The 26,841-nt window shown below is 44.5% G+C and overlaps 4 protein-coding genes across 4 annotated transcripts in view; 3 read left to right on the top strand and 1 right to left on the bottom strand.

Annotated features, from left to right (window-relative positions):
- Positions 1-429: 429 nt before the first annotated feature.
- Positions 430-8,723, bottom strand: QDPR (quinoid dihydropteridine reductase). The gene is made up of 7 exons (XM_026052388.1): positions 8,612-8,723; positions 8,441-8,533; positions 7,843-7,939; positions 6,865-7,005; positions 4,357-4,465; positions 3,340-3,423; positions 430-1,213 (listed from the first exon to the last, which is right to left on the bottom strand). Exons 1-7 carry the CDS (start codon positions 8,693-8,695, stop codon positions 1,111-1,113), a joined length of 711 nt encoding a protein of 236 aa, XP_025908173.1. The 5' UTR covers positions 8,696-8,723; the 3' UTR covers positions 430-1,110.
- A 713-nt stretch (positions 8,724-9,436) lies between these two features.
- On the top strand, positions 9,437-12,636 carry CLRN2 (clarin 2). The gene is made up of 3 exons (XM_026052367.1): positions 9,437-9,689; positions 11,737-11,916; positions 12,342-12,636. Exons 1-3 carry the CDS (start codon positions 9,437-9,439, stop codon positions 12,605-12,607), a joined length of 699 nt encoding a protein of 232 aa, XP_025908152.1. The 3' UTR covers positions 12,608-12,636.
- Positions 12,637-15,502: 2,866 nt separating this feature from the next.
- On the top strand, positions 15,503-26,785 carry LAP3 (leucine aminopeptidase 3). The gene is made up of 13 exons (XM_026052404.1): positions 15,503-15,529; positions 15,937-16,052; positions 16,340-16,394; positions 16,755-16,860; positions 18,223-18,382; positions 20,511-20,675; positions 21,530-21,688; positions 22,546-22,670; positions 23,479-23,567; positions 24,560-24,662; positions 25,313-25,392; positions 26,055-26,167; positions 26,322-26,785. Exons 1-13 carry the CDS (start codon positions 15,503-15,505, stop codon positions 26,500-26,502), a joined length of 1,479 nt encoding a protein of 492 aa, XP_025908189.1. The 3' UTR covers positions 26,503-26,785.
- Positions 26,756-26,841, top strand: part of MED28 (mediator complex subunit 28) — a gene marked incomplete at its 5' end in the record, with an annotated part of 2,163 nt that continues 2,077 nt past the window's right edge. Inside the window, one exon of the mRNA XM_026052368.1 lies at positions 26,756-26,803. Within this exon, the coding sequence (XP_025908153.1) occupies positions 26,756-26,803 (48 nt within the window). The remainder of the gene's footprint in view (positions 26,804-26,841) is intronic.

The following is a 26,841-nucleotide window of genomic DNA, read 5'->3' as shown; positions in this document are numbered from 1 at the left end:
ATCAGCAAACTCACAGCAAACACTAGCCCAAAATTAAAAACAAAGCTAATACCTATGATGAGAAGCAACAACATGTTCATTCTGCCAGCAAACCCTCGCTGCACATGACAGACAGGAATGAAAGGAAACACTGCAGCCAGAGGCCTGCCTCAGTGCACGGCTAGCAGCTCTTCCACAGCTCTATTCCAGAAGAGTATTTTCCACAACACCATGAGAAGGAAATAAACACAAGATCATGACAAGTCCTTTGTCCGCATTAAGCATAAACCACAGAATTGATTTTTTTGGAAGTACTACACAAACCTAATAAAAATATTTTCCAAACAGGTCTGGATTACAATGAAGCTGCTAGCCCAACATGTAAAATATATATTTATTTAGCACAAAAAACTCCACATTGAAACAGACATATGTTGTTTTTGGTGTAGTTCTTTAGGGCACTTTGCTTTTTTAAAAAATAAAGAATCACCACAAGTAATACAAAGACATAGATAAGCATCTGGCAAAATTACTGCTATCCTGCAGCTCTAGGTCTCACAGCAGTTTATAAACATTAAGGCAAATCAGGAACTCAAGTGATTAATCACTATACAGTTCCACTAACTTGAGTGGAATGTTCACATGGAAAAGTTTACAGGACTAGGACAGTGACTGCAACCACTCCTGTAATTCCAGACAGTAACTGCACCGATTCCTGTAGTTACAGCCAACGTAATTGTGATGTAGTTATATTCCCACACAAAGAGACCATCAAGACATTCACAGAAAGCTGCCAGAAAGACTGGCAGAAGAGTCTGACCATTTTATACGTGATTATGACATAATTAAGCACAATTCCCATTTCAGAAAAAAATATGTAAGTCATTATATAATGCTTGGGATTAGCACATTGAGACTTTAAAGTCTGCAACTTCCATTTAGAAACAAACACTCAGTAAATATACTGATAGCAACTGACAGAACAGAAATACTGCTTACAACCTGGTACCATAAGTGACATAGTTGACAATCACTGGATACAAAAAACACCCAAAATACTAGCAGGTATCTTCCACAGGTGAAGATTCTCAGTCTCCTTTGCTGGAGCTTCACAGTCCCAAGTGACTGAGATCAGAGATGTGCAACTAGTTCAGTCTTCCCTCCTGTAGTTATCACCTGGATTAGACTCCCTGAGTTTGGCCGGTTCTTTCCTGTTATCCAGTCATAAAAAGTTCTGTTTCAAAATAAATTAACAAAAAGGGATGAGATGCAGAAGCGGGGGGGAGGGGAAGCAGTTAGTAGATACATTGACAGGAAACATAAGATGAAAGCCTATTGCTTTTCCTACTCCTCCTGCAGAGGTTTCCATCCGTGTCCCAGACTTGCCATGTGGTAACAGGGCTCAGAGCCTTTGTTGCTAGATGGAGACCTAGAGAAATCAGGAGGGCTTCACAGCGTGCACACACACAGCACTTGCCGAACACCTCAGAGGAAAATACCAAGAACTGAAGCATCTAGGCGGTAGCTACTTACGCCATCTTTATTGTATGCATCAGAGATGAAAAGTTATAGCTACAATACTTGGTAAACATTACAGGCTGAATAATTTTTCTTTTTCCCCATAATTTCGTTCTCTACTCCCTTTCTCTTCCTCCCCTACTGCTGCCTGCAAACCTAGCCAAGTTCTCTCTCTTTCCATGTCATTCCTTGACTCACTTTTTTAAATCCTTCCACCTGTGCTTTGTCAATAGATATTCAGTAACTAACTGTGAAATGAACATGGTCTCAACAGAAGCACAGGAAGCCTTAAGTTATCCTATGCACCATCAGCTAGGCCAACCCCTGTGGGTTGACCCAACAGGGTCAGCTGGAACCACATCTAGGAAGGTTTCAGATATCTCCAAGGATAAAGACTCCACAGCCTCCCCGGGGACCCTCTGCCAGTGTTCAACCACCCTCACAGTGAAGAAGTGCTTTCTTGTATTCTAGTGGAGTCTCCCCTGGTCCCGTTTGTGCCCACTGCCTCTTGTCCTGTCACTAGGGACCAAAGGGCAATATTTTTCAGGTCTATCAAGCCTTCCAGTATAGCATATATCACTATTGCCATTTTAAGAGGTAATGGAATCCAATATAATGATTTTCAAGGCACAACAGATGTCAGAAAGTAAGAATGCACATTAGTTCCTGCATCCCTCCAAAAAGAAATAATGTTACCAACTCTAACAACTTTAGTTTCTTCCTGCATTAGTGGGAACTTCTGCTTTCAAAATTGAATTTTAAGTTCAGAGAATTAGACACCAAAAGAATTAACTTAATTCTTTCACAAAAAAAAAGATTTGTAACTTTAAAGTAAGACCACAACATCTGGGTGAGCTGTCTCTGGAACACAATAGGAACTTTTCTGAGCATTTTTAGGCCAATTAAATTGACAGAGCCCTTTTAAAGGACCACATCTAGTAGCTGCATGGCCTCTGACGGAGGGGAGGAGCAGGAAGTGTCTCAGTCTGACCTCCAACTTAAGAAAAGCCACAGAAAATCAAATCACAAAGAAATCAGATGTCAAAAGTAGTCTCTTCTCAACAATAGCAAAATCAATGCAGTTTTAACATCAGTTCTAAAAGCCCTTAAATTTGCACAAGTTTATACCCTTTACAGTATCCATTTTGCATTTCTCCAAAAAGAAAAACAGCGTCCCCAACAATGCTTTCTTCTTTCTGATAGCAGGATTACTCAAAGACCCCTTCTCAAGCACCTCACAGAAGACATGTTCTGCTTCACCGTCTCTACCCTTACCTGAGAGGAATTATAAATAATAAGCCTTTAAATCTAAGCCTGCTGCTCAAGTTTCAACATTTTGCAACATCATTCAGGACAAACATTTCTGGACTAAAATTTTTAATTACAGAAGTGAATTAATATACCAGAAACTGAGCTGTAAAGGAAATAAAGAAATCAAGAAAAAAAGTCAAATGGCTCTCTGAAGTTTACATTTAAACCAGATTGCTGATGCCTATATCTGCTCTCTGCAACTTCATTTGTCTGCAGGCTTTATGAGATCTTCTCCTTGTTAAAATTGATGGAGTTGTTCTAATATTCACCAGTTAAAGAGCTTGTGCAATAAGTTTAACCAGATTTAAAGGCAGACAGAATGACGGAATAATGAAAAAAAATACTCAAATCTAAGACAGTCATTTAGAAACAACAGGCAAGAAGATGTGTAAGAGCAAAAGGGAAAGTGAGTGAATGTTTAGTCATCTCATCTATCTATATACACACATGCATGTATATATATGTGTGTATATATGCATGTATTTTTATATAATATATATTAAAATAAATATTTATATATCACACACTCACTCTACAACGAATTCTAAGGGTGTCCAGGAGCTGAAATCTGCGTCAGGCATCGATTTCCTGTTCGCTGGCGTATCCAAGGTAACCCTGTGATTGAGAAAGATAAACCTGTTATCATGTTTCCAGTGAAAATCACCTGCTTCTATTCACTGCTCTAACAGCTGCTTAACTTCTATATACCACGTGGCATGGACTTCCTTTGCATCCCCCCTACACATTTAACAGTATACAACCATTACTTGCAGTGTGCATCAAAGGCTCCCAGCCTATAACCTCTTAGCTGTCTGACCTGCTGACAACATGCAGCCCTTTCGGACAATTCAGCAGGCCCGCAGCTCCCTGCCAGCTTCTCTCCATAACAGCCTCTCATCCACAGTCATGTCTGTTCACATGGACTGCACATCACACGTGCAGAGAGGCTTTCATGCAGCCTCAGTCCAGTTGCAAAGGCAGGGATTTCCCTGCACAAGCGGGGCAAGTGTCCACTTCGGTAGAACATATTTATACTACTATACTACGGAAAAAGACAAACTGGACTTTCTTCTCATGGCCCTCAAAGTGACCTAATATTCCTACTGATCAAGCAAATTGCTTCTGTGTTAAGCGCTATACATCATCTTTAGCCAAGTATAATCTAGCAAGTAATCCTTTGCTTTACTATTATCACACAGCTAAACCTGAAGAAGTTCATCTCACTTCTACAGTTTACTAACTGAAAACCGCGTGTTGATAGATGGTTATGGTTAAACTGATTAAAAGTGGATCAGGTTTTAATCCCAACATCCAATATTGCTCTGCAAAATAAAGAAAAAAAAATATATTTTCCCTCCATTTTTTAGAGTAATTTGCACATCAATTCATACGCCCCAGACCGATCCTTTCTCTGTGAAACGGTTAAGTAGATCCAATTAGCTGACTGTTCAGTGAGGATGGAACATCAAACACATCCAAGGGGACTCTCGGTTACAGCAGTAACAAACTCAAACACTGTGGCAGGGAGGTAACCACGCGAGCACTTACGGCAGGACAGCGACAGCAGCAGAGCCGGGGGGCAAACCGCTCCCGGCGCCAGCCAGGCTCTGGCAGAGCTGGTGCACGGCTCCTTTGGCCATCCCATAGCCAATCATCCCTGGCAATTAAAAACAGGCAAAGCAGAGCACAATACAGACAGCTCTCCATTTCATTAGGATGAGGAGAGAAACTCACGTTACTTGATGAAAAGGAGGTTTAATATCATGGCCTGATAACAGAATCTGATTTTTAAAACACAGCAAGACATACATATAGAAAGAAAAAGAAAAAAATATAAATTAAATAAATATATATATGAAGAAAGCAAGCTTACTAGACACCCAGGAGATATGGCAGTACTCTGTTTACTTATTATTACAGAAATAAGCAGCTTAACAAGTTAAATGTTTAACTATGCTTCAAGACATACTCTGAAGGAAGAGAGTGATAGCGGTGACCTTTTCAAACTAAGGCAGTAAGCGTGCAGAGGCTCATGAACTTTACTAAGGCAAACACCTGTTAGTTTTGAATATAGGACTTAAATATTTGCCAGTTTGGACCTAAACAGATCCAGCTCATGCCCACAACTGTAACACTCAAACATAAGCACTTTGGAGAAAAGTGCAAGAAAACTCATGGTAGAAAATTCCTAAATAATCCGCATATGAAGCATCTTTTCCTAATTACTACTGTTTACTTGCAGCCAGTGTTCAAGAGCCTAAGTTCCACAGAAATAAGAGCACAAAGGAGTCATGGTACACTGGCAAGGTACAAGACCCAGATGACCACTTGCAAGTACTAGAGGTCCAATTTGCTGCATGGCTTATACATGCCAAGCTGTCTAGGCTCAGTCTGACCATGTAAGGCAAATTTGTTTTTTTCCCCCACTATAACTGGATGCTTTTTTTACTTGGCTATATAACTAAAGAAGCCCTTTTTAATACTCCTGAAGAAGTATTTCCTAGCACATAAAAAGTATTTTTTTAGTAGAAGTGTTTCCATTATAATCATACCGTATAACATCCTTCGGTATTAAGCAAACATATCCTTTTGTATTTGTATCAGAGAGAGGTGACCAATTTATTTTCTTGTTACTATAAAATATTTCCATCTTTCTGATGCTCTCCCTCTTATCTCTTCTCTTCAGTCTAAAATCTTCTAACCCTTTTCATGCTTCTGCATTTCTTTGCCCTCAGACTGCCTCTGTATCTATTCCAGCATTTGCATCTTGCTACAATTTGCGTTAAGCAAGTCTAACTTAATCCACATTTTTACATGGGAAAATAAAATTAATGGTAACAGCAGAAAACAAAAAGATAATTCCTTCCATGAAAACAAGTCTAACGATTCAAATTTGCAAAAGTTGAGTAACAATTCTTTCCCAGTTCTTCCTTCCTGTTAATAAGCTCCATGTGTTAGCCTAAAGCACTATGGTGTTTTTAAAGAAAATCCAGACTTATTGAAACCATCTAGTTCAAAACATGAAAGTAAATCACTTTGATTCCTGTGTTGTTGTTCCTACTTCACCCTCTCCTGCAAAAACATCATGGGAGCTTGCTAGAGGTTCACATATTTTCATCTTTGTATGGCCAGTCAGTAGTACACAATAAATTATTCATCTGCTTACTTTCATACATAGGCCTTTTAACTTCAGACTATGCCAGATGCAGTGGTAAACATGTCAGTATAAAAGATAAATCATTAACTAGAGAATACCACATACTTCCCTGAACATGGCAGAAAACTTTAAGAACTGAAAGGTTTTAGATACAGTTCTGAAACAAATTTGGGAATATTCCTATCTTGTCAAAAAAACAGCAGCCACATTAATACAACATTAATACAAAATATCAGAAAGATGAATATTTGTTTTAGAATCCTTCTCCTTCGCTACTAATGCTTTTGGATTGAATTGCTCTCAGATTTCTTCCTTTATTTAGGGCAACACACACAAAAAAAAAAAAAAAAAAGAGAGAAATCTGTATAAAGATGGTAGTGGAGCTAATGAAAGGCAAAGCTGAAGGTCACCAAGCTTATCTATGTCTGAAGCAAAAGTGGTCTGGAATCAGAACACGAACAGGGCAAACATATTAAATAGAATCAGCCGAGTCATCACTTATGGAAAAATTGGGCAATTAAGGACTCTGCCCTTCACAAAAGCAAACAGAAGATTTCACTCCATGAAAGCACTACACTTAGAGCTTTCAGCATATTTCAGTTCTTCCTTACTTTCCAAACATTTCCAAACAGCATACCACGTATTAGCCAACTACATCTCACCAATAAATATGAACTGCAATTCAAACATCCATCCTTTGTTCGTTTCTTTGCACTTTAGCTTCAATACATTTTGGTGCTGCCAGCTGTAAAATTGTACTTGACTTCAGGGTTTTAGCAGCAATTTTCCCTTTAAATAGTGTGTCAAGAGACTGAGTTACACCTGTTGCCTCACGGGAAGAGCGCTCACAGGCAAGCAAGCGCTGCCCACGTGCCCCATGGTGATGCCCTGCATTTTACCTGGGGTTCCGGATAAAGCAGCTTGTGCTCCTGTCAAAGTCAAGAGGCCTCCTTCTTTAAGGTGTTTGGTAGCCAGGTGACCGGAAATGGTGGATGTCCAAACACTCTGCTTCCACATCAAATCACAGTTTTTGTATAATGCTAATTAAAGAAGAGAATTAGCAAAAGTAACCATGAGGGAAGAGTTTTCCAATGTTAATTTTCTATCATGCCAATTTTAGTGTTTCTATGGAAATACAATAGAAGATAGCAAATATTATTATTGTTATTATTATTTATTTCTGCTTCGGATAAAATCTTTTCACATATTTCATATCTCTTCAGGCTTTGAGTCCCTCCTCTACAAAATGTATCTTTGATAATTACCTGTCTTCTCACTACTAGAAATGAAAGCTACAATAACATAGTAAATTCAAATGAAAGCAGAATTTGAACAGTCACTTGTCCGTGCGTCAAACATTATTTTTGTTATCAATATGCACAGAAGAAAGAGAAAGATGATGCTCAGGCACGACGAAGGCATTCAGTAGGAACATTTCCTTAACAAAATAGTGAATAAGCACAAGTCTCTAAAACAGTGAATAAGTACAACCATCTCCTGTCACTGTGCAGCTCCTGTCACTGCTGTGCTGTGCAGTAACAGCTCACAGAGCTGCAGGATGCAACTGAGGTCGCACAGATAAAGCGATGAACTAGGAAACAAAACATCAATGTCTGTGACTTGCCTGTCATTGAAGTCCTTTGCAAATTTAGTTCAGAGGCAATAAACACCTTTATAAAATACTTCCAAGACCTACACGTGCTCTGCAAACTGCTGCAATTCTCAGAAACACTAACGAGCACTGTGACCGAGCTGCTTTGCACCACTATGCTCATGCCCTCTCTATGATCAACAGGCATCTTTATTGCCATGATTTTTAAGGATTCCTGTAAGGTTTCATCCATGTGTTCCCTAGCACGCATGCACCAAAGGCTCACACTTAGCTTTGGCGCTGCCTCCAGCCCATCCTCCTGCGACACACAAGATTGCATCCACCTTTTCTTCACCAAGGAGTTTTCCCACCTCTGCTGTCACCTTCAACATAAAGAACAAAAACATTCTAAAGGCATTCTGGACTTTTATAGGATTAAATATCAAGGCTGTTTTTGAGGGTTTTTTTTTCCCCCCTCTCCATTTATGTAGCTGTGTTAACACAACACACTTAGCAAATTAAACAGCTGCAGAAAATTAACATTTTTTTGAACTACCAAACCAGTAATGTTGGAAAACAAGGAATGTCTGGGCATGCAGTGCGTGTGGACAGGGGAAACAACTCATCTGAGCAGGGCTGAGACCTGGCCCTTACTGTGCCACAAACAGCAATATGGGAAACTCACGAGCAACTTACGTCTTGACAGGTTCTTCTCTGGGTTCTGTGCTATTTAAGAACATGGGAGACAAAACTCCAGGTGTGGAGCACTTGGACAGCATTTCTGTGACATCCAGCACCCTTTCCCTGTCCCAAAGCGGGCCCCCGCCGTGCTAGGGAGCTCCGTGCCCCGGCACACCCACCCGCGGCCCGGGGCCCGCACGCACCTGCTCGGCCTGCTCGGGGAAGGAGTCTGCCGGCCGCACCACCACGCTGGCGCTCGCCTCCGCGTTGGCCGCCAGGTCGATGCTGGCCACCCACTGCCCAGGGGGAGAGGAGGCTGGTGAGCCGCGGGGCCGCCGCCCGCCCGCCCGCCCGCAGCCCCCCGGAGCTGTTACCCAGTTGCGGGCGGCGAAGTAGCGCACGCAGTGCGAGCCCAGCGCGCCGCCGCCGCCGTACACCAGCACCCGGCCCGCCGCCATGCCCAGTGCTAGTGCTGCTCCTGCTGCTAGTGCTGCTGCTGCTGCTCGTGCTGCTGCTGCGCCGCGAGCGCCTCGCCGCGCATGCGCCCTGCGCCGCCATGGCGGAGGCGGGGACGCGGCCGTTACGACCGTTGCGGGAGTAACGGACACGGAGGTGCTAAACGCTGCCCCCTCCGGCAGCCCGTGGCGGTTAACGGACGGCAGAGCTTTATGAGCGGCTTGAGCCGCCCTGACAGCGCTGGTATTTAGAGAGCGCCGAAGGAAAGCAGGAGGATGCGGCTGAGGCGGCAGCACGAGCCCCGCGCCGGTTACAGTGTTAGTTCCTTGTCCCTTGCACACAATGCCATCTTCTTAATAATTAAAACAAACAAACAAACAAAAGATTCTGCAGCTGTTTCTCTTCCCACGCGGCTATGGTGGAGAGGTGGATGTCATTCGAGCAGGACATTTAACCTGCGATGAAACAGTAGCCGCGCGTGGCTATAGGGTTACGGCTCGGCTCCGAGGAGCCCGGCCACGCCAGCGCGCGGCGAGGCGGCCGCCACTGCGGAGCTCGCCGCCACACACGGCTGTGCGCTTCTGTTTCGCCTGCGCGGTGTCAGTGCAGGAGCTTCAGGACACCATGAGGTGTACATTGAAAGGCTTGCTCGTCATTTGTGGGTTTTGGAGCAACCGAAAAAATGGGAAATACACCTAATTGCTGCGGAGAGGCCTTGGAGAGGATTCCTTGAGACCACTAGGATGCCTGGCTGCTTTAAAAAGACTTTATTTGCCCTGGCTTCTATAATAAGTTTTGCGTCTTTTATCGTGATTCTTGTTGCCATGGGGACCCAAAAGTGGATGACCGGAAAGATCCTTTGCAAAACAGGAGTCGATTTAGTCAATGCCACCGATCCAGAGCTGGTCAAGTTCATTGGAGACATTTACTACGGACTCTTTCAGGGCGGCAAAACCCGTCAGTGTGGGTTGGGTGGGCGCCGCTCCAAATTCACAAGTAAGTACAATTTTGGTTGCATCTTCAGTCTAAAGTCTAGGTCAACTTAAAAAGGGCTGTGTTATTGTTTACAGAGCATGTGGTTTGCAAGTCATTACTATTAAATTTGTATTTGTGGCTCACTTTTGGTCTTTATAGTTTGGGATCCAAATGTGAATGTAAAATCTACATCTTTTGGGGCTAGATTTGTTTTTCAGTTACATTCTCAGATGTAATCCTAGAACCAAGAAAAAAAAATCCATAAGGCTGGAGAGAGCGTTTCCTTTGAATCTTTTGGACGGAGTGGAGCTCACTGTATCTGTCAGACAGAGCTACAGAAGGAAGGATGACTGGAGAGGTCCCCATAAGTCATAGTCACTCCTTAGCTGAGTGCTTCCCAGGCCAAGTGTTCTCTGCAACATCTCCATCCTTGTCTTCTGTGTTAGACTCCTCCCTCCCTCTTCATTTTTTCCTCCCTAAGAACTGAGGATTTATGTAGCTGATCTCACATATTTCTCTAACTGCCCTAATGTCTCAAAAGTACTCAGATGTTGATCTGTACTTTGGATTACTTTGAGTAGTCATTTACCATGTGCATTACTAGAAGTAATATTTTGCACTGAAGACCTGTGTCTTGGTGGAGCAATGCACAGAAACTTGAAGCGCTATAAATTGAGCCTCACCTGAATGACTGAGTCTCACCTGGGTGTGAGTTAAGCATGACCAGGCCCCACAGCCATGCTGTCCTGCCCCATCCCTTTCATACAGCTCTCTCCTTGTGTCCCTGGGGCCTGGGATTCTAGAGGGCTGCCCCTGACAAACACAGAAGCAAAGGCAGCATTCAGCAGCTCTGCGTTCTCCGTGTTTTTCGTGACCAGCGTACCCACCCCATTCACTAGTGGACCCACATTCTCCCTGACCTTCCTTTTGTTGTTRATATAKTTGAARAAGTTTTTCTTGTTACTCTTAACATCCCTTGCCAGATTTAATTCCAAATGTGCCTTAGCTCTTCTTGTAGCATCCCTGCATTCCCTGACAATGTTCCTGTATTTCTCCCAAGGGGCCTGTCCTTTCTTCCACATTCTGGATACTGCCTTCTTCTGCTGGAGTTTTGCCAGGAGCTCCCTGCTCATCCACCCTGGTCTCCTGCCCCCTCTGCCTGACTTCTTGCGCAGAGGGATGCACTGTTGCTGGGCATGGAACAAACGCTGCTTGAAAACTAACCAGCTCTCCTGGGCCCCTCTTCCTTCTAGAGTGCTAGCCCATGGGATCTTTCCCAGCAGGTCTCTGAAGAGGCTAAAATTGGCCCTCCTGAAGTCCAGGGTGGCAAGGCTACTTGCTGCCCAGCAGTGCTGGAATGTGGCTGTGCATTGACATAGTGCAGGAAATGGATGCAAAAATTAGATGCATGGAATAATTAGCTACAGAAAATTAGCTAGTTTCCCATAAGCCCTTCTCACTATCCTGGCTCACTATTACCCCAGGATGAGTTACTTGAAAGATAGCATCTTGAATTTCTGCATTCTGCATTTTGTACAGTACAACGCTTTGTGAATAATCTGCTAAAACTCAGATCTGTTTATTTGTTTCTAATATGATGTATCTTCTTTTAGTCATATAATTAGACAGTTGCTCCTTCAAAACCTGTATGAGCGTGCAGCGCTTAACTTCCTCATCGCTTCTCTCAGTCAGCTCACGTCTTTCCTGCCAGCTCCAGTTCCTGCTCACGTTTCCCCTGGTTTTGCTACTAAAGAGCTCAGGATAAACTGAGTGCTCAGTGCCACATAGCTCCCTGCTGCTGGCTGGTTTGGCCCTCCAACTACGTAACTCTGGCTATGAAAACAGGAATAGATGAAGCAAGGCACCATTCTTGCTTCTTTGCTGTAGTGACAGATAAATGAAAGCCTCGTGAACCAAGAGGTGTGTAGCCAGTGGCACTGACTGCATCTCTAAAAGCTCACCTGAGAATAACTGGAGCGCATAGCCTGAGCACTGTGTGATGTTTACTGTTGTCAAGAAAAACTACATGCTAAGCAAATTGTTTTTTTTTTTTTTTTTTTCTTGACAGTTTTCCCCCATATGGTAAAAAAGCTGAATACAGGCCTGCACGTGATCATTATAATGTTCCTTTGTGCAGCCCTGTCCTTCTCTCTGGTCAGTTTTGGATTCTGCATCCTTAACGCAATCAAAGTTCCCTACCGTGCTATTAAAGGTCCAGCAGGATTATGTCTTTGGAATTTCCTTGCAGGTAAATCATTTACAATTATTTTTCCACCAGTCATATTCATATAAAATGCAAAACCTACTTCCCTTGTCTTATATCTTTTTGATATAAAAACTTCTAAATAAACTGAGGGTAGCAGTAAATTCTCATTTATCAAAACAGAACTGTCAGATGGTGTTTCCACTTTTTTTTGTCTAGTCAGCATTTTACAGGACCTGCAATGTCAGTCTTCTGCTTTCAAAAAACTCCAAAAGGACTTTATTATAAGCACTGCTATAATGTTTAGTCATATAATAAAGACTAAGCATTTTGCAGGTGTTTAAGCTATGCCTTAAAACTATCCCTGTTCTGGGTAAATACCTATGCACTTTATAAGCTTTTCCAAAGCACAATCAGGATGTCCAGCTTATTTTGCCAACAGTGCTGAGTACTTTCTCATTTTATTGCAGGTGGACTTATAGTACTTGCAGTTACCAGCTTTATGGCTGCTGTAAAACTTCACCAGCTCACAGAAAGAATTGCCAATTTTCGGGAAAATGTCTTTCAGTTTGTAATTCTAGAAGAACAGTTTGAAGACTCTTTTTGGCTTTGTGTGGCAAGTGCCACAGCACATGCAGTAAATTTGTTGGTAATAGCCATAAGTGGGATTAATTTTCCTCAAATTAAGACTAAAACAGAAGAAGCAAATGTTGCACCGGAAGATATCATGTACTAATACATAAAAATGATGATGAAGCGAACTGTCACAACAAAAGCAGCTTGGCTCTTCAGGTTTGATTTGGATGGACAATTTTGGTGCAATCATCAATTGATGCCACTTGCAAACATCTTCAGTAATTTTTAAGGTCCGTCTACACTACCAGCAATTAATGGTGAGCGTGGGAAAAAGAAATGCTAGAAATGCTAGAAATATCTTCATGTTCAAAACAGACCAAGAAATACAGTGAATATGCAAGCTACTGTAGTTTTTACAAAACTTGCATATGAGATATGTTAGAGAACTGTGGTGAAAAATGCATTTTTTGTTTAGAAAGAAATATATGTATCATAAACCTTTGATAATACAGATTTCTTTCAAAAAAAAAAAAAAAAGAATAGACACCTGACAATTACTTTTTCAAAATTATCTGCAAAATCTGAGAGGACGACATGAGGTATGGTTGATGACGTGCTACAGCACTGGAAAAGAAAACGTCAGTATCTGAGAAGCTAAAGTTTAGGAGAAACACAGAGCTAAGTACATGTGAAAATGGTTTTAAAACAGAAAACATCAAACCCTAGAAGATGAAGAAGTGAGAAAAAATTAAGTTTATAGAATGCTGATTAAAAAGAAAACAAAATGTAATTACCGACAATATGAAAGTTTCATTGCAGCTTCTCAAGGGAAAGGAAAGAATCCAAGTAACAGTGTTTTCAGATCACCTGAAAAATAATATTATGACAGATTAATAGTCATTAATAGTCATTCATGCCTCTGGCAATTTTTTTTTCTTTTCCTTGAAATCAAGTAAAAATAATGAATGATGGAATGGCACTAAAATGAAAACAAAAATTTTAATGGTTAAAGGAATTTAAAAGTTACTTTGTGATTAAGTACCAGAATTTTCACAAGCATTCAACCAATCTTCATGGCCACATCTGAAGATTCATGTGGAGGTTCATTCCATAGTGAACATATACTGACTTTTTAGTGATAGAAATTACAGATAATGGAAGAATATCTTAACATTAATTAAAGAAATTATCATCTAAATTAATGTTTAGGAGTTATTTTGCAGTCAATTACAGTCAAACCATTAGATTTGCCAACTCTACTATAGTGAAAAGCTCTTCAAAGAAACAATAACATTTTTTAGTAAAGAGATCCGAAGTGTTAAAAGAACGTGTCAAGATATAAAATATCCATGATTTTTATTTGAAAATACCTTTTCACAAAAATAGCACTATAAAGGCCTACTATTTTCAGAAGTGCCTATTTTATGTATCCACATAGCTGACTTTATCACCCATATGTGCAGAACACCCAGTAAAGGCAGGTATCTGAGTAAGCCGGTATTCAGTATGTTTGCTGACTAGGCCACTTACTTAGATAATTACATAAGGACTTTTAGCTTAAGCCTCTGAGTTTAACAACTTTGGCCCAAATACTTATTTTTCTTGCCCTTTTCACTTTGTGGTTTTTTTTTTCCTGGAGACCAATGAAAAGGCTGTTTTATGGAATTAAATCTCTTTCCCTTCAGTATTCTTATAAAATCAGTTTTACCGTTACGATATGCTGCCTAAAGTACTCTTAATTTACAAAACAGACCCAAGCCACAGCATTCACTGAACAAGCAGGTTGTATAACCTGGACAAAGAAAGGCATTCTTGAGCACCTTTTTCCAGCAGTTTATGTTCAAGCAAGAAAAGCAGTGAAAATGATGCATTTCATGCACAGCACATGTTCATCGAGAGCCGCACACGTCTAGTGCTCAGTGCTGCTCCTTGCTTGTCTTGGCCCAACAAGGAGGAACAGAAATTGGTGAGAGACTAATTACTTTTCGTAGCACACCCTCCTTCGGGAGCACTAAAATAAATAACAAGACTCTGTTAAGATTTCAAAGGCAGTTGGGGTGTTTTGATGGGTCTGGAGCACTGCTACGATTTTAGTGTGAAGGGGGCTCAGTAGCAACTGGGCAGCAAGCCCAGTTCCTGGCCCAGTTCCCGGTACTTAGAGCACAGCACTAGCCGCAGCCAGGCCCACACTGGTGGCCTCCGTGCCACCACCTACCCCTTCCAGCAAACTTCAAGGGGCTTCAAAATATAATACCTTAAATTGCAATATAATTATACAAGTAGTTCAATATAAAATAAAATACTTGTCATTTGTAATTGTTCTATAAACATGTAACTCACTGGTACATTAAAAATATATTGTAACACACGATTTATCCATTACTAAATGTAACTCTCATTAGGAAGTGAGAAGAAAGCAGATTTAGAGATCCTTGATATAGAGACAGCGTCAGGAATTATTTTCAGTAGTACTATTTGCAGACATACACAGTCTTCATTGTGCGTGAGGAACTGTGTAATGCCCCCAAATCAATCACAGAGCAACAGCAGCGGGAGCGCTCGCTGCCAGGTAAGCACCAGGGGGTACGGAGAAGCCGCAGCCTGTCCTCAGAGAACTAGAGACTGCCCTAAGTAGGGCAGACCATCCTAAGTAAGGGAAGGAAAATAAACCGCTTTTGTTCTTAATGTTGTGATGTAAGGTTTGAAATTCAATTTCACGGAATAAATCCCATCGGATGCCATTTCCTTCAGGCCTCGTCCCTGAAGGACGCCATCCTTACCAGGCGTCGGGCACTTCTGCGGTGGGCCCAGGCCCGCCTGTGGCGCCACCGTGACCGAGGCGCTTGGCGAGGCTCTCCCGAGGAAAGGCTCCGCGGGCACATCCACCGGCCCCTTCCTCACCGCCACATCTGCCCCTTTCCAGCGCCACTCTCAGGTAGTTACTGCTCTCTATTACAACCTGCCCGGCCCGGCCCTCACAGGCCGCCCGGCCTCCCGCTGCTCGCCCTGCCTGGCGATCGAGTAATTGCGTTTTACCCTGTAGCGGGCAGTCCGTATGCACAGCATGCGTATCAAGGATCCGGTATCTATTTATTTTAGATACGGGACGTGCTTGCAGCACAAAACCACACAAACAAATAAATAAATAAATAAAGGGAGAGGCGGGAGCGGCCCCGCGCCCGCCTCCCGGGGCGCGGCCTGGCCAGGCCCGCGTGCCGCGGCCGCCATGTTGCTGCGCGCCGCGCGGCGCCTGGCGCGGGGGGTCCCGGCGCGGGGCTGCGGCCGCCGGGCGGGCGCGCAGGTGAGGGGCGCCCCGCGCGGGGCGGACCCTTCCCCGGGGTGCGGGGCAGGGGCCGCCCGGCTGCAGAGCCGGCGGCCGGCGGCTCTCCCCGCCGCTTGCCGGTCGGACCGAACTTGCCGGGCCGCGGGCCGGGGCGGCCGAGCCCGCCCGCGCCGCCTCACTGCCCGCGCGCTCTGCTCCCTTCCCAGGGCCTGGTGCTGGGAGCCTACTCGGGCGAGAAGGACGGCGGCGCCTGCCAGCTCACCGGCGCCGGGGATGCTTTCGACAGGCTCGTGTCCGGGAGGCTGCGGGAGCTGCTGGCGCTGTGAGTGCCGCAGGGCCGGGCCGCGAGCAGAGCAGGCGGAGCCCGTCTCGCTCGGCTCGTGCCTGTGCCCGCTCTGCCGGGCCGAGCAGAGCGAGCGCCCGAGGAAAACCCGCGCGCGCGGGCAGGGGATGCGGGAGGCGTCGGGAGGGGACGTTTGCCGTGCGGCGGCACCGAGCCCCGTGTCCGGTACCACGGGGGGAGCACTGCGCGCTGCTGGAACGAACTGCCTCAAAAACTGCCTCCCATAAGTGATTTCCACTGGTGGAAAGATCCTTTTTGTGTTCCAGATCCGGGCCGCCTCTGAAGAAGGGCAAAACCCGCGTATTCCATGGTTTGCATCAGGTACGAACGTTGCTTTCGGTAGGTGTTTATCTATTAATGCAGGAGACTTGCTGTGACATCTTGTCTTAAGCTGAGTTCAGGGTTGTGCTAGCATGAATAGGACACCTCTGCCTTTCCCCCCAACCAAAGACGTGGTCTGTAGTGCAGTGCTCTCCCTGTGCTCCCCACATGTATGGTTGTTTTTGCACAGCCCAGTGCTGCCTTCGCTTTGCTGCGAGTTCTTGCACAGAAACACGCTTTGCACGGAGCGTGCCGTATTTAATGCTGTGTTTGCTTTGATTTGAAGAGTGAGGCCTTCATAGGCACTCTGTGCTGTGACAGCGAGGAAGGTGAATCTGTTCGTGTGTTGGCTTCGTGTAGGACTTCCCGAGCGTGGTGGTGGTTGGCTTGGGCAAGAAGAACGCTGGAGTAAACGACCAAGAAAACTGGAATGAAGACAAGGAAAACATCCGTGCAGCTGTGGCAGGTTAGGCTTTTCTTTTTTGTTCTTTTTTCTCTCTAGCTTATGTGTTTTGTCCGTGAAGCTGGTCAGGATGTGGCATGTCCCATTTTTGTCAAGTGAGTCTAGGTATGTTTTATTTTGAAGTGCAAGACACACAACATGGGTACGAAAATCCAGTCACTTGTCACTGACATTCATGAAGCTTTTCCTTAGTGTGGAAGGAGCTGTAGGGCACCCATTCTACAAAAATGCATCTTTTGTTGAAATTTGGTCTTTATTAGGATACTAAGCCAAATGTAAATCAATCTGCTCAGGTAATTCTGAATATTTATAACTAGTAGCTTTTTTAAACAAATTTTTAAGCAATGCTTAAAAAGGCTTTTTTTTAATTCTAATTTGAAGCTTGAGAGTGTCAGTTTTATGCTCTCACTGTACTTAACTATGCACATGTATTTATGTCTGTGGCTGTAGACTGTATTGCAAACTGTGGTGTCTTTCACAGTGTGAGTGGTGGGGTCCCTTATCGGGCAGGCCCAGGAGGCCTTTTTGTTGTGTTACTGAAACTGTGACCCGTGAGCACTAGGATGCAGCTATGAGCTGCCCTATAACTTGATGAATATTTTCAGGCATTTCAGTTTGCAGACAGATAAACCCATCTTTATCCTTACAAGCAAATCCATTATTTTTAATACTTCCCTGCCTGGAAGCTCGCTGTTTTAATCAAAGATGAGTGCTGCATCATGTCTAAGCTTGTATAAATCAAGAATAGAAAGAGTCCTTGCCATAGAGTTTATAACGTGAGTATGAGACAGGAGGTCAATCACACATACATGAAAGCCAAGTTTAAGCTGCTAGCCCCAACTGTCTCATTTGCCAGCCCACTGTTAAACGCTTCGGGTACAAAATAAAATTAGTAGAACATTTTATTAATATTGCCTACAGTTTATAAAAGCAGGTATAATATAACTTGGAAGAAAAGATAGCAAAAGCTGTATGTCAGCAGACTTTTGATACCTGCACGTACTCATAACCTATCATGCTCTTCAGCAGTAGCTTTTCTTGGTATGAGATTATCTTAAGGAATCATAACAACTATAGATTTTAATCTGTATTCCTGCTGAAGGACTTAATGAGTCATTAAGGGGGCAATAAGCCAATGAAAAAGGGGGTAGATGTCAAAATTTGTCAGTATGTGGCCATTAGCAGTTTTAACTGTTCTGCTGCATGCTCTTTTTTAGTTATTTTACTTGTAAACACGGATGCCTTGAATAAAACTAGGTCCCCCGCCCCTTAAGTGTTATGTTGGTCACCTCAGGAGCCTGTTCTGCTGTTCTGCACAGTACACCTTCTGTACAGTAGTTAATTAGTGCCTTACTGTCTTTCCAGTTGGGTGTAGACAGATCCAAGAGCTGGAGATCCCTCGTGTGGAAGTGGACCCATGTGGAGATGCTCAGGCAGCGGCAGAAGGGGCTGTGCTTGGATTGCACGAGTACAACGAGCTGAAGCAAAAAAAGAAAACTGTAGTTACTCCTCAGCTGCACGGAAGGTGATGGCAAAAGGAAAGCTTGCATTCTTGTTTGTAAAGCTGGGTGTTTGTGAGTGTGATGGTGAGAGGGACCGAAAGAATAGGTGTATCAGCAATCTCTGTCTCAGTTTCTGCTGCTTCCTTGGATATCCTGAAATGTTTTGCATTTCAGATTTTCAGTGTTTGCTCTGTGCACCGTGTTAGCATGCTGTGTTCTGAGGATAAGGGTAGATAAGTGGCACTTTCTTGAGAAGGCCCAAGATAGAAGTAAGAAATTACTTGAAATGGGCTGTGCTGTAAAATGAGTCTTCCTGGTATTTTGTCCTAAAGTTATGACAGAAAGGTATTTCAAACTCCATAAATCCCTTTGAGATAAAGGAAATGCTGCTTGACATTCATCATGTCAGGATGGTGTGTTTTACTTAGTTCACTTGCATTATGTTTTGTAAATTGAAATACAAGAGCATGGGTGTTTCCGGCCTCTAAGGGATCTTCGCTGTTATTCAAGAGCTAAAAGTGCTATCAGTGCTCTTGGTTCCAGAACCAAGTTTTATTAGCCCCCTTTTTACTGCCTCGTCTATCATGAAGAGGGCAAGCATTTCCCATATATATGAAATGAAAACCTCCTCCTCCTCATAGGCTGTGTACAACACTTCCCCCTTTTCTAGCGGGAGGTAATTTGGGAGCTGATCACATTTTTACTAAATAAACATTTTCTCAGGGCATGGCTAATCCTCTGGCCTAGGCAATGGAAGTATTTTCTTCTCTGGACTCTCTATTTTATCAGTATCTCTCTTGTACTGGAGAACCAAAAACTAGACAAAATTGTGTACGAAGGCAGCCTCACAAGTAGCAGCTCGAGGGAAATGTTTCTTTCTGTGTGAGTGCTGGTCTGATGCAACCCAGTGCATATGTGGTTGGTCTTCATGGCCACAGCAGCGCGCTGCTTACTCGCACTCAGCTGGTTCTCCAGCACCTTTCCTGCAGAGTCACCTTCCTGCCAGTCAGTGCTCAGCTGGGCTGTTGCACTCAGTCACTCAGGTTCGTGGAGTTTTCCTGGGTGCATTCCTGCAGCTTGCTGCAGTTCCCTGCGTTTCAGCTCTCCCTGCAGTGCGGTGGTGCCCGGGAAGCTGCTGGCGCTACAGTGTCCAGGTTGCTGCTGGAGGTGGCAGTTGCAGCTCTGCTGTCAACCCCGCAGGAGCACTGAGCGTCACGTCTGCCAGTTGGACATGCAGCTGCAGTCTGCTATCGTTCCATAACAGTTCTCCCTGTTTATCACCCGTTTTGTAGTCAGCGTCTTTAGTCTGTTTTCTTAATTTGTTTGGAGAGTTCTACGTGAGATTGTGAGGAAGGCCTTGATAAAGCCAAGCTAAATGACACTTGTGGCTGATGTGGTTTTCCTAATCCCATCCCTGAATATCCAGGCAGTGTTTCTATGTTCCACCTGGCTTCCCTCTTCCCTAGGTTGCTCTTCTGCAGAGTGGAATCTAGATTAATTCCCTGCTTTGTGGAAACTTTTAAGGCAAATAAGCAAAATTCTTGGTTGTGCCTAAGTAAAAGAAATTTTCTACTGGCCGCGCTGTGAAGGAGTCAGAAACATCCGCATTTCCTATGCAGGCAGCTTTATGAACGTTGGCTCTGTCTGTTGTTGGTGAATTATCTTGAATGCCCTGTGAATTGACATCCAAATGCAGTCTTATCACACAATCATATTTTAGCAAAGTGAAAAACAGAATTGGGGGCTTTACACTATAAGTAAGAGTGTTCAGGGCTGTTGTATTTAATGCGATTACAAATTTTGGAAAGGATGTTAAACCTTCTACTTGAGGATTTAAGCCAATCTCTGATGAGTAAGGATTAGAGCAAGTCATAATGTAGTAGGTGGATAATTTCACATCTGTCTACTCCAGGATTTTTCTAGCTTTCTCTGCTGTATTTGGCATCACTCAGTGTCAGAGACGCTGGAAAATACAGGCCTTGGGTCTCATCCAGTTCGTAATTCCTAATTTCCTTGGAGTGGGGGGTAAATGACATTCTCCATTGCCCTAAATTAATGACCTTGCACTTTCAAACTGGAGCGAGCGGGTGGGCGCTGGCAGCCTTTTCCTTCTGCGAGTGTTGCTGATGGTTGTCCCGTGGTGTCGTTCAGTGCTGGAGGAGAAGCCTGGCACAGGGGTGTTGTCTACGCCGAGGGTCAGAACCTCGCCCGCTACCTCATGGAGGCTCCAGCCAACGTCCTGACGCCCACCAAGTTCGCTGAGTGCATCGAGCAGAAGCTGAGAAGCTTCGGCAGCACCGTGAAGGTCCACGTAAGGTGAGCCCCATGAACCTGATTCCCTGTAGGATAAGATACCACGTACGTGAGAAGCTCCCCACATCTGCAGGGCGTTCTGATTTTCTCCCTGCCATTTCATGACAAGAGCAGATGGAGCCTCTGGCAAAAGGCACGGGGAGAGGGAGTGCCTTAATTATCTGTTAAGCCAGATGTTGTGACACAGTAAAATGATGAATCCCCTAATTGACAAGAGTGCTGTGAAAGAGGAAGCCTGATGAGGAATCAGGGATTAGACTGTAAACCTTCTCTTTAGTAGTTTCCTTTTTCTTCCCTTCCCAAGTGTTTTTTGCACACGCCCTTTCTTCTTGTTTGGAGATGGTAGCTCAGCACCTGCTATTTATGGTAATTACTGGGGTTTTTCATTTTCTGAACTGCCAAGATGGAGTCAGAAAAGCTCCTTCAACTGAATTTGAGCAGCTGCTTCTTGCTTCTGATTTTCCAATAAAGAAAAATAAATCAGTATTCCGCTCATTCCCTTCAGTAGAATAAAAGATGAGTAAAAGAGGCAGAAAATCAACTTTGTATCTTGTTAGGCATTTTGCCAACCGCAAACTAGGCTCAGCCCACTGCAGTAGTATTACTCCATATACCTTCAAAAACTTGCCCATCAAACCATAGGCTTGATGTTTTTGATGCCAAAAGTATAGAATGATGAATAAAAAATAAATAACCCTCCAAGCAGCAGCTTCAAGGTGGTATTTTTTGTTTTACAATGAAGTTCTAACAGTGGGACTTCAGTGACAGCTGGCAAAATAATTAAGAAGAACAGGGAGATCTTTAAAAATAGTAATTTGGTTATGTGGTTATTTAAAAACTAAATGTGTCTCTTGCAGACCAGAGTCTTGGATAGCAGCACAAGAGATGGGAGCGTTCCTGAGCGTAGCTAAGGGTTCGGCTGAGCCTCCCATCTTCCTGGAGATTCACTATTCAGGTGCTGCCAATGCCAGTGACTCTCCATTGGTGTTTGTAGGAAAAGGAGTTACTTTTGACAGGTATGTCTGCTGGCTTTTTAACGACTAAAGGTGGAGAGAGATAAAAAGAAAAGCCTACGATGTAGTTGCCCAGGGATGGAACTCAAGTGAGGGATGTGCACTCCTAACTTGAATCCCATTAAACACAAATGCTCGTGCTTTTCTGCTACTCATGTTCAGCAGGGAGATGCTTTCTCTTTGTTCAGCACATTTTTCAATGTCATTCCAGTGAACTATACAGTAGCTTGTGCTGCCTTCCCTGGGGTTAAAAAAAGCATGAGTGAGTGGGCAAAGTAGAATTGCTCTGCCCTTGGCTTTTAATTGGCATATGGAAAGCCATGGAAAACAGACAGAGCTGGCTTTTGGGTGTGTGTTATTTTCCCCTCTTCAGACAGAACAAACATCATGGTGAAGAATTTACATGTTTAGAATTGCAGTTTGTCTTTGGACATCTAGATCATGTTTAGGCCAAGTGAAAATAGTTTGTTCTTTGCAGTAGCTCCTTGTATTTCCTTTGCCTCCCACATAGTAACTACTGGGGAGAAGATCAGTCTTTTCCTTGCCTGTGTGCTGATCTGCAGTCTACTGCTTTGTCCTCCTCCTGTGCTCTTCTGATACTGTGAGGACCTCTGAAGAAAAACATGCTTATTTTGTTAATGTGCTGTAGATGTGGATGTCTTGTGGTGTCCTAATTACGAGGAAGTAACTGGGGATCATATCTTAACTGGGGTGCTTAATAGGGTGTTGGAGGGGCACCGACAAATGCTAGAGTGTTTTCAGCCATATGGAGCTAAAAACATACGGATGGAGTGCATGTTGTCAAGGTAGGTAATGCCAGACTCGTGGATGTTGGATGATGCCTGCTGTGCTTGTTCCAGCGGGGGCATTTCCCTGAAGCCTTCGTCAGGGATGGATGCAATGAGAGCAGATATGGGAGGGGCAGCGACCGTGTGTTCTGCCATAGTGACAGCAGCAGCCTTAAATCTACCTCTTAACATAGTTGGTAAGTGTGTGAGAATCCAAACGCCTGCGTTTGTCAGTCTGTCTGTTAGACAAAGGCTTTTCCTACTATCAACAGTGGTAACTGTCATGCAGAAACAAGGACTCTGGCAAAGTTATGTTTCACTCCCTTGCTCAGCTTTTCTATTTTTACTTTATTATCAACAGTTACTGGCTTTGCTTCAATAAAATATTGCAAGAGAGAATTCAAAGTTTGAGGGCACGATTCTTAGATTTCAGGAGCCTTACAGTTGTTTAAAAACTCTCATTTTCCACAAGTTTTGCAGGAGTCCTGGCTCTTCGTTACAGTGAGGAATGTGGGTATCTGTAAAAGATTTAGAAACGAAAAGGCCTTAGCTGAGCGACTTCCCTAAGTGCCTGCGCCAGCTGAGCAGCAGGAGAGATCAGCTCTTGTCCTTAGGTGAAAGTCCCAGGAAAAATTAAAGAAATAAGTTTGCTGAAATTACTTTTGAGTATGAGCAATGGTTTTATGTTCTTGTATAAATGCTGCTGCGCAAGAGCTGAAAGTGTTGGTGCAGAACCATGGGAACGGAGTATCTGAGGATACTCCGGCTGTTCTACGATAAGTTTAAAGTTATTTGAGAACCCCAACTTAAAGGAAACTGTTATTTCAGGAGGCCTTTTATGCTTCAACCAGTAGAGGGCAGTGAAACCTACACATCCTCCAGAGATTCCTCCCTTGAAAGTATGGGATGATTCCAGTCCTAAGTAGAAAACAGTGCAGCAAAAGTCTCTGTATGTCATTCGTACTACACTAGTAGTAACACGATATTTTGTTTTTTCTCGCGGAGGTTTGGCACCCCTCTGTGAAAATATGCCCAGTGGTAAGGCAAACAAGCCTGGGGACGTAGTCAGAGCCAAGAATGGGAAAACAATACAGGTATGAATGTGGAGCTTGGGTTGTGAGTGTTTTTACCAAATAGTAACTTGACTGACCAAAAACATGACCGCAATCTGAGTGTGTGTTTGAAAAGAGCACTTAAAAAGATACTCGGTGTGAATGTATCCTTCTCCTAAATGTAAGCAGCATGTTATTAAATAGAAAATGTTATCACTTTTTTTTTTCAAATATAAATACACTTTTAAGAGACCAGATGTGTTAAAAATTACCAGGAAAAGCTGTAATGTTGGTTTCTTACTGACCATGCTAGAAAAGGTTCAGTCCTGTCAGCACGGGAGGTGATTAAAATGCATACTCCATACTCAGGTGCTCTCAGTCGCAATGAGCACTCCCATAATTGCTTCCTGCAGACCTTTCAGGACACTCTCCTGCTGGCGTGAGTACCAGGAAAGAGCTTTAGCTCCCTGCTGACGCAGGCAGGGTCTCTGCCTTGCCCGCTGCTCTGCCAGAAACCACAACCGAGTCGGTCGTTCACAAGTAGTTTGTCAAGTCAGTGCCCTAACTGCATATCTTGTTTAGTCTGAAATATACTGTAAAAAAACAGCGGGTTAAGTGGTAGCCAAAGCCATTGTGCTGAGGACTGCTAATTATTTGCAGCAATATGTGGCTCATTCTCTCTGGGTTTGTGCGATTCTGCTGTCCTTGACCTACTGAACCTTTCAGTTCTTGAAGCTCTTCCTCCCGATGCTGACTTCAGGGGCAGTGGATGTTGAGGGAAATCACTGGGCATATTTCCCTCACCAAGGAGAGATCTGTAAGAAAGTGACAGTGACTCCGACAACGCTGTGTGGTTAATCCTGCAAAACGCGTTATAAACTGTTTCCAAAATGAGTTCCTATTTGGAGAAACCTTTGATTACCTTAGGGCCTGTAGTCTCAAGCTAAGAGCTATTTAAGAGGGTGGGTGAGACATGAGTTATTGGGGTGTTTCCAGTAATGTGTTTAATTGTTTTTTGATTTGTGTGCTTGCAGGTTGATAATACAGATGCAGAAGGAAGACTGTTGCTAGCTGACGCTCTCTGTTACGCCCACGATTTTAATCCAAGGGCTATTGTGGATGTTGCAACCTTGACAGGTAACCAGGTCTTCTCCCACTTTATCCTGGGCATTCTTTGGCCTGCTGACTGTTCTGTAGAAATGGGCCCACCTGAGTTGAGAAGCGGCTGAGATGCTTTTAGGTGCTTTAGCACGAGGACTAGCACAGTTCGTGCTGTAAGAACCTGTCCTGCTGCAGCTTGTTCCCAGGATTAGGGTAGGAGGAACAGAGCGCAGCCTGAGTGGTGCAGATGGACTTAGGCCTGGCCCAACTGAGCAGCAAGTGGAAAATCCAGCAAAATCTCAGGAGGCTTGGATTTTTCTGCACGGTTTGTTCCCCAGCAGAACAGTTTGCAGGAGGGTGTATGAGCTGCTGCCACACGGTTATGGCACTGACTGAAGTCTTGGATTTTGTTACTAATGCTCAGTAGATGATGATGATAAGGACACGGTTTATGCGCCCATGCTTGCTACATATTTATTCACATAAAATACCATTTTTTAAAAAAACTTTAAAAATGCAGGTGTACTAAAACCTTTAATTTGGGGATACTTCAGAACTTCGAGGTATTAATAACTGAGACATTAAAAACACTGTGGCAGGTTAGGATGCAGAGGAGTAGCTCAGGTCAGCTTAGCTCCCGTGGCCTTTGTCCTTCCTCGTGTAACCTTGAGGGTGCCTTTCCGTAGGTGCCATGGACGTCGCTCTGGGCTCTGCTGCGACTGGCGTGTTCACAAACTCGGCCTGGCTTTGGACTCACCTCTACGAGGTAGGACACAGCAGCGTTCAGCAGGCATGGGTCAGTAAGAGCTGCTGTTGCTGAAAACTTAGTGCCTTCCTGAGAGCCTTATTGGGTGCAAGACTGAAAGGTATGTTACCAAATCCTGTGGGAATATTCATATTTTATATTTAGTTGAAAAATACAGAGATTATGACGATTCATTCCTGAGCCTTTGTTATGTGTTAGTATCATAGAGCAGAAGGCAATCAGTGTTTTCTCGAGGACATGCATCCTCTGTGAGCTTGCTGAGATGCACATAGCTCAGTTTCACTGACAGTAAGTAGTTCTTGTTGGAAGTAATGGGTCTTGCCTGACGATAGCAGATTCAGAGGAGCTGTTCAGAGGGCTGAGCTGTGGCTGCTGAAGGGAGGAAGGATCTGTGCAACTTGGGATTAGCAGGAAAAAACAGTATTGCCAACAACTAGCATTCTTCAGTGGCGGTCTGAAGGAAAAATCTAATGAATTCAAAAAGATGTAGTGTTTTGTCTTGGTGTATATTTCTAAATACCTAATATTATCTTGAGCTGCAGCTTTTTTAGATAGGCTGATTGCAGCCCAATGGAAGTAAGCAGGACTGCGGCAGTGCCTCTGAGTGCAAGTAAGAACAAAAGTGGTGGGAGCTCTGCTGAAACCAGGGCTGTTCTTTCCAGGCCAGCATGGTGACGGGAGACCGAGTGTGGAGGATGCCCCTGTTTGAGCATTACACGAAACAGGTCACGGACTGCGCCCTGGCCGACCTGAGCAACATCGGCAAGTACAGCCGGTAAGGGGGCAGGAACAGCCGGTAAGGGGGCAGGAACAGTGGGCTAAGGGGCAGGTGCAGCCGGCAAGGGGGCAAGTACAGCCGGTAAGAGCTCCTGGTGCTGGCCCGTTGCGGCGGCGCCGGCACCCACGCGTCCCTGTGCTGCCTCCCGCAGGGCCGGAGGCGCCTGCACGGCCGCCGCCTTCCTCCGGGCGTTCGTGCGGGCCCCGCACTGGGCGCACCTGGACATGGCCGGCGTGATGGCCAACAAGGACGAGGTGCCCTACCTGCGCAAGGGCATGGCGGGCCGCCCCACGCGCACCCTCGTGGAGCTCGCCGCCCGCCTCGCCGCCTGAGTGCGGCCGCCGCCGCGGAGCAGCGCCCTGCGTCTGCCCAAGGGACACCCTGGCGCCCGAGGGAGGCCCTGGCGCCTTCCTGCTGCCCTCGCGGCAGGGCCGTGCGGAAAGGAGCCTGAGGCCGGGGCCTCTCTCCTGTGGGGTCTGTTCCCGTTTAAACCCTGATACTCCTCCTGCACCAGTTGATGCTGAAACACAATCACCGAGAGCTGTCGAATTCCTAATTTACGTGCCAAGAAACGGCACATGATTGTTGCGGCCAATAAACGCCTCCACGTTCGTGCCCGCCTCGTTCCGTTTGGTGCGTTTTCCCCTGAAAGGGGCGGGAGGCGCTGGGGG

This window comes from Nothoprocta perdicaria, unplaced genomic scaffold (assembly GCF_003342845.1).
Source record: "Nothoprocta perdicaria isolate Ctin4 unplaced genomic scaffold, notPer1 scaffold_88, whole genome shotgun sequence".
In the NCBI taxonomy this organism is placed as follows: domain Eukaryota; kingdom Metazoa; phylum Chordata; class Aves; order Tinamiformes; family Tinamidae; genus Nothoprocta; species Nothoprocta perdicaria.
This window is presented reverse-complemented; position numbering and strand designations above follow the sequence as displayed.

What these genes read in the sequence shown, in the direction of transcription:
- QDPR (XM_026052388.1), bottom strand. Translation starts at nt 8,695, where the DNA reads ATGGCGGCGGGCCGGGTGCTGGTGTACGGCGGCGGCGGCGCGCTGGGC. An exon ending in AGGCAGCGCCAAAGCTAAGT is followed by an intron (nt 7,006 to 7,842) that starts GTGAGCCTTTGG and finishes TTCTTTAATTAG; the next exon opens with CATTATACAAAAACTGTGAT. An exon ending in TGCTTTATCCGGAACCCCAG is followed by an intron (nt 4,466 to 6,864) that starts GTAAAATGCAGG and finishes TTTAATTGCCAG; the next exon opens with GGATGATTGGCTATGGGATG.
- LAP3 (XM_026052404.1), top strand. Translation starts at nt 15,503, where the DNA reads ATGCACAGCATGCGTATCAAGGATCCG. An exon ending in CATCCGTGCAGCTGTGGCAG is followed by an intron (nt 16,861 to 18,222) that starts GTTAGGCTTTTC and finishes CTGTCTTTCCAG; the next exon opens with TTGGGTGTAGACAGATCCAA. An exon ending in TCTACCTCTTAACATAGTTG is followed by an intron (nt 22,671 to 23,478) that starts GTAAGTGTGTGA and finishes TTTCTCGCGGAG; the next exon opens with GTTTGGCACCCCTCTGTGAA.
- CLRN2 (XM_026052367.1), top strand. Translation starts at nt 9,437, where the DNA reads ATGCCTGGCTGCTTTAAAAAGACTTTATTTGCCCTGGCTTCTATAATA. An exon ending in GCGCCGCTCCAAATTCACAA is followed by an intron (nt 9,690 to 11,736) that starts GTAAGTACAATT and finishes TTTTCTTGACAG; the next exon opens with TTTTCCCCCATATGGTAAAA. An exon ending in TCTTTGGAATTTCCTTGCAG is followed by an intron (nt 11,917 to 12,341) that starts GTAAATCATTTA and finishes ATTTTATTGCAG; the next exon opens with GTGGACTTATAGTACTTGCA.